General features: G+C 34.9%; 1 protein-coding gene across 1 annotated transcript; it reads left to right on the top strand.

The window, feature by feature from the left end:
* Nucleotides 1-1,047: 1,047 nt before the first annotated feature.
* LOC149224436 (reticulon-like protein B2) lies at nt 1,048-3,835 on the top strand. The gene is made up of 5 exons (XM_089386117.1): nt 1,048-1,371; nt 1,490-1,670; nt 2,950-3,091; nt 3,175-3,244; nt 3,359-3,835. Exons 1-5 carry the CDS (start codon nt 1,182-1,184, stop codon nt 3,526-3,528), a joined length of 753 nt encoding a protein of 250 aa, XP_089242243.1. The 5' UTR covers nt 1,048-1,181; the 3' UTR covers nt 3,529-3,835.
* The last annotated feature ends 2,769 nt before the right edge of the window (nt 3,836-6,604 follow it).

Raw genomic sequence — 6,604 nt, 5'->3', positions numbered from 1 at the left:
TTTGTGTTTAGAGGAATCAACAAAACTTGGTAGGATTCATACTCACATGATACATGATCATTTACAATGACACGAGATCATTTCCAATAACACGAGATCATTTCCAACCGCTACCACTATAACCTTGAGATAAACCCATACAATGCACGAACCATCCCATAAATCAATTTGAACCTCAAACTTCACAAAAGAAAATTCATGATTGTCAATTGAACTACCCCTAAAAACTTATATATATATATTACAATTTAAAAATATTTACATTTAAAAAATAATAATATACCCTTGACACAGTAAATTTAAGATTAAAATAATTATATGTAGATTTTAATTTGTAGTAATGTCCAATAAAACTAAAATGAGTATAAATTAGCATATTCTTTACTACATCATAAAACTAAATATTTTAAAATTTACATCTCTCCAATTTACTTTCATTAAAATAAAATTAATCCTATTTATTCTAAAATTGTGATTTACACAGATTAACCCCATTTTTTCTAAAATTGTGATTTACGTGATTAAAAATATTATTTTTAAGTGTAAAAATTAAATAACACTCTTAAATACCTCCTTTACAATTAAATTGGGCAATATATTAATTTCTAATATTTACAATTTGATAAATCCAGAATAATTATTTATTTCATAACCAAATATCTTAATATTCACACTCCAAAAAAGAATTATTTAAAATAAAATATTACAAATTCTTTTTTATTATATAAAAATTCATATTTTACCATTACAAAACCATAAAAACCCATTATTTCACTTTACTTTTAACACCATACGTCAGATCTAATATTAAATTAAACTCTCTACCCATGATCGCAATACAAGCGGTGACATGAAGGACACTGCCAACTATCTATTAAGACTTTGACACCGAAAGAGGCTTGCCACGTGTCAAGCACTTCAAAAGGCCAACACGTGGTTGGCGATATTCTAGAGGAATCCTTTCTATCAAGGGCTCGGCTCACCCACAAATTTTAAACCGTTGGATCCATTGGGTAGAGACTATTTCGTATAAGTATGGAACGTATGACAGGCCTTTTTCATTTCACCAAGACTTAGTGCTTAAGAAAGAGCAGATATTAAATTGGGAATAAGCTCGTTCTCTCTTGTGAAGAAAGGCGGTTCTATTTGATTTTGGAAGTCGCAGAATTCGAGCTACAGAGATGGCAGATCACCAGCATTCTGAGGAGTCCCTTATGGACAAGGTTTCTGGGAAATTGCATAAGCGTTCAACATCGTCTTCTTCGTCCTCAGATGACGAAAAACCCCCTGTTTCTCATCAGCCCATTAAACCCGTTAACAGACCTGTCGGAGGGAAGAAATCTGTGCATAACTGTCTGGGTGGAAGAAAAGGCAAGTGGTTTCTGATTTGTTTGTTCGTTGTGTGTTGCAGTCATTTTGATGGTTTTGTTTGATTAGGGTTTATTGTAGATGGTGCTAAGGGTTTAAAGTTTTGTTTTTGTTTGAGCAGCCGCGGATTTGTTCTTGTGGAGAGATAAGAAAAGGTCTGCGAGCATTCTTGCTGGGGCCACTGTATTGTGGATCCTATTTGAATGCATGGAATATCACTTTTTGACGTTTGTATGCCATGTGCTTATTCTCTCCTTGGCGATCTTGTTCATCTGGATCAATTCGGCCGCTTTCTTAAAGCGGTATGTTTTTTTTTACAGAAGATTTCATTTGGGAGTTTATTTTATTGTTTGGTAAGGAATGATAAATGCCCACAGAATGCTCAGGACTAATCACCCACTCAAAGCTGGTTATTTCTTTTTTTTCGATGGGAGTTTGCTCAGGACTAATCACCCACTCAAAGCTGGTTTTTTCTTTTTTTCGATGGGAGTTCGCTCAGGACTAATCACCCACGCAAAGCTGGTTATTTCTTTTTTTCGATGGGAGTTTTAAAGTTTAATTAGTGGGCTGAAATTTGGTGATTGTGTAAACTGATGATGGAATCTATCTCTTTTCCTTTTGACCGAGGTTTGAAACAGTATTTGAGGGTCCCTAATTTGGATAGGGAAGAAAATGGTTTAGAGTCTACTTTCAATTGGATTTCGGATCCATTTGGTTTATCAGACCATGTACAGATCTGGCAGTTTACGGAAATTCTTACCCTTATCCTAAAACCTTGTTTATATTAATAGGGTCTATGTTACAGTCTAGATATATACAATTATAGGGCAGTTTATCCTCAAGAGCTTGCTCCAACGTAAGCCTTTGTGACCATCATTAAGGTTTGTTACACTCTAGACAGAATTGCTATACAGTGATAGGGCATTTTAAGTAATGCTTACTGTAGCAGAAGACCCCGTGGCATGTGCCCATTACCGTGGTATATATTTCAGAGTAGATTGACCAATTTCCAGTAGTCCGGATTGCCCTGGTCACATGTTACAAGGGCAAACAGAGTGGGAATACTAGAATGGTGTCAACAGGGCATTGGTTCAGCAGTCCACAACGGTTCCATTGTCCGCGTGGCATGATTTTCTCAGGGATGTGGTTATGTGTAATTACGTGAATTAATTACCCCTCATACCAATTCACCCTTCATACCTAAGCCCTGATTCAGGGTATGCCTTTTGAAGCGCTGTCAAAAAATTAAAATGGTTCCAATATTTAGGGCGTATTTGGATAAATAGTTAAGCTCGAATAAATGTAGATGTCATTATACAGTGGTACCTGATCACAACATCACGGGGGCATACCTAATAACCCTTTAAGCAACTAGAAGTTGCTACTGAACTCGCGTGTTAGTGTAGTTAATACAGCGTAATCGTGGAACAAGGCCCGGAGGTATTGTCCTACTAATTATCATGTAATCTTATGTTTCTTTGCCCTAGTCTAGGTCCATGCTTCCATCACAAGCTCCTACGAAGAACAAGGTGAGATAGTATTATTCTTTTTAGCACAGAACTGATGTATCATTTGCTACAGGTCCCCACCACATATTCCAGAGATTGTGATTCCAGAGGATGCAATTCACAATCTTTCCTTTGAACTTAGATTTGAAGTCAACAGAGCTTTTGTTGTTTTACATGAGGTTGCAACTTGTAGAGACTTGAAGAAATATCTATTGGTATTTTCCTTAAACCCTTTGTTCTGTTCAATTTTGAACTTTTGACCCTCCTGGATTTCCGTTTTAATCCTTGAGCTCCACAGGTAGTTGCAAGTCTCTGGCTTCTCTCTGTTATTGGAAGCTGGTGTGATTTCCTGTCTCTTGCCTACATAGGTGAGTCTACATGCTCTTTTTATGTTACTGTTATTATTTAAACGCCTGCAATTATATATATGTATATGAATGTTTTTGACTGAAGCTGATTCTGTTTTCATATATTTTGGTTAGTGCTTGTTGTTGCACATACTGTTCCGTTTCTGTACGAGAAATATCAAGATCAGATCGATTCTTTTGCTCACAAAGTATCTCTGAAAGCCAAGGAGCAGTACAAAGTTATTGATGCCAAAATTTTAAAGAAGATCCCAAGGGGTCCGGCCAAAGATAAAAAACATTTGTAGGGAGTGTCCTCTCTATGAGGCAAATTGTAGAGTAGTTTTTGAATTGTTAGATATCATGTTTTTTTGGAGCCTTATTGCCATGGTGATTGGCATCTGCCATGGTAATGCTCGGCTGGAATGAGTACAATTATGGTTTGTTATCTGGGTGCTAGTGCCCCAGAATTGAATCTCATTGTCCTGTTTATTCTGTATTTATTAGTTCTTATGTAATCATATCAGTCGCAGGCATTTTCTTAGATCTTAAAAGGTCTGTAATTATGTGATGTTTATGAATTAAGTATGAAATCCCTTTCAAGGTTTGAATTCACGGTATGAAAGGTTTGCGGGTCCTTTCAAGAGGACGTTAATGTTTTTGGCAAATGAGTAATATCTTATATTTTTGACTTTAAGCCTGATTAAATATGAAGAAATACAAGGTTTTTGCTAGTGAGATGCATTGTGAAGGGGTGGACAGATTAGGCTTTTGATTTGTTGTTAATGTAGTTTTTGATAAGATAATTGACTATGCCCATTTTGAGATTGGGGTTTTTATCTTGTTTTATCATGTGAAGTCTAATGTAGCTTTCAGCTATCATTTGTGATTATTGAAATTTGCTTATTTTAAGATGGGGGTTTCATTCCGTTTTGCCAATGTCGTTAAACCCATTAACAACTAATTTGACGAGCTTGAGTTTTCGAGCCGCAATGTGAATAAAGCCATTAATAATTAATTTGACGAATTGAGTTTTCAAACAGCATTTGATGATTAGGGGAATCTTTTTCTGGTTTAAGGGATTGACTTGATTCCACATTTTCTTCTTTGAAATTAATGTAATTATATTCATCTCTTACTGGGCATATATATGGTGGTATATGTATATTTTCATTTTGTCAGTAAAACGCAAATGAAGGTTTATATTCATCTCTTACTGGGCATATATATGGTGGTATATGTAATATTTCATCAGGATTTTTATATGTATTCGTTGTTATTTCTTCAAGTCCAGTTGATATGGTTGCTGTCAAGTCAAATTAATATGTTATTACTTGGCCGGTGATCACTTATATTTATAAATAATCAGATGTACTTAATGCTTTTGAAAATCTTCCAATTTGCTTTATCTTGAATATCTCCCAATTTGCCCCAATTCTCTTTATCTGTTCATGAGATTCTCGTATATATAATTTCCACACATCTTTCAGTCCAAAGACTGTGTACCTAATTTCCAGGGATCTTTCGATCCAAAAACCGACTGCCACATACTTTCTCATGAGCTATGTATACCTAATTTCCACGTCTCTTTGGATCCGACTTATTGCCATATACTTCCTCATGAGCTATGTGTACCTAATTTCCACGTACCTTTCGATCCAAAAACCGACTTATTGCCATATACTTCCTCATGGGTTATGTGCACCTAATTTCCACGTATCTTTCGATCCAAAGACCGACTTATTGCCATATACTTCCTCACGAGTTATGTGCACCTAATTTCCACGTATCTTTCGATCCAAAGACCTATTGCCATATACTTAAGTCCTCATGAGTTATGTGTACCTAATTTCCACGTATCTTTCGATACAAAGACCGACTTACTGCCATACACTTCCTCATGAGTGAATCCAAGTTTCAAACTTCCTCATCAGTGAATCCAAATTTTCAAACCAACATTCGCAGGTTGATGGGTCATGAGTGAATCCAAGTTTCAAACTTCCTCATCAGTGAATCCAAATTTTCAAACCAACATTCGCAGGTTGATGGGTCAATTAGTAAAGAATATTTCAGATGAATCCAAGTTTCAATCTTCCTCATCAATGAATCCAAATTTTCAAACCAACATTTGCAGGTAGATGGGTCAATTAGTAAAGATTATTTCTGAATGTATGTTTTAGAATTCAAATTACCAAATTTAGATCCAAATTTCAACCTCTGTTCGCAAGTTGCATAGACTGATTTAACATATGACAAATGCAAATGGTTGAGATTAATAACATTGTTAGATTACTAGCCAGGTATTCGAGAAGTTTGAGATTGAATCGGGGAGATGTTAATTCCAATCCATTGAGCATTGGATCATTTTTCTACATAGAAGTGCGATGATTTTAACTGTGCTGGTTTTGTATTTCTGAAGTTGGTTTTGATTTTTTAACTGTGCTGGTTTTGTATTTCTGAAGTTGGTTTTGATTTTTAAAAAATTTGATGGCTACCATCATAGCCTCTAATATTAAATTCCTCAGGGAAATGATTTGTTATTTAAATTTGGAATGTTTTATTACCCTGCCATGTGAAATTGAAATCCCACAAAGACCACCCGTCTTTTAAATTTGGAATGTATTCCCCTGCCATGTGAAATTGAAATCATGTATTCCCCTGCCATGTGAAATTGAAATCCCACAAAGCCTTTGGAATGTTTTATTACCCTGCCATGTGAAATTGAAATCCCACAAAGCCCACCCGTCTTTTAAATTTGGAATGTATTCCCCTGCCATGTAAAATTGAAATCCCACAAAGCCCACCCGTCTTTTGCTGAAAAAAGAAAAGAAAGATAATAACCCATATCTAACCATTTGAATGTATTCCCCTGCCATGTAAAATTGAAATCCCACAGAGCCCAACCGTCTTTTCGCTGAAAAAAGAAAAGAAAGATAATAACCAATATCTAACCATATAAAAAAGAAAAGAAAGATAATAACCAATATCTAACCATATAAAATTACTTTGAATGTATTCCCCAAATTACTTTGAATGTATTCCCCTGTCATGTAAAATTGAAATCCCACAGAGCCCAACCGTCTTTTCGCTGAAAAAAGAAAAGAAAGATATAACCAATATCTAACCATATAAAATTTACTTTGTTCATTTTCTAATGATCCTGGGCGTCTTTTCGCTGAAAAAAGAAAAGAAAGATATAACCAATATCTAACCATATAAAATTACTTAAAAGAAAGATATAACCAATATCTAACCATATAAAATTACTTTGTTCATTTTCTAATGATCCTGGGCGTCTTTTCGCTGAAAAAAGAAAAGAAAGATATAACCAATATCTAACCATATAAAATTACTTTGTTCATTTTCTAATGATCCATTCTTTTA

Source organism: Pinus tabuliformis, chromosome Q, assembly GCF_031772625.1.
Source record: "Pinus tabuliformis cultivar Carrire ecotype Pingquan chromosome Q, CPIR1, whole genome shotgun sequence".
NCBI lineage: Eukaryota > Viridiplantae > Streptophyta > Pinopsida > Pinales > Pinaceae > Pinus > Pinus tabuliformis.
The sequence above is the reverse complement of the archived record's forward strand: the minus strand, read 5'-3'. Positions and strand labels throughout refer to the sequence as shown.

Coding starts and splice junctions, on each gene's coding strand:
- LOC149224436 (XM_089386117.1), top strand. CDS start 1,182: ATGGCAGATCACCAGCATTCTGAGGAGTCCCTTATGGACAAGGTTTCT. Junction 1,372..1,489: donor CTGTCTGGGTGGAAGAAAAG/GCAAGTGGTTTC, acceptor TTGTTTGAGCAG/CCGCGGATTTGTTCTTGTGG. Junction 3,092..3,174: donor ACTTGAAGAAATATCTATTG/GTATTTTCCTTA, acceptor TGAGCTCCACAG/GTAGTTGCAAGTCTCTGGCT.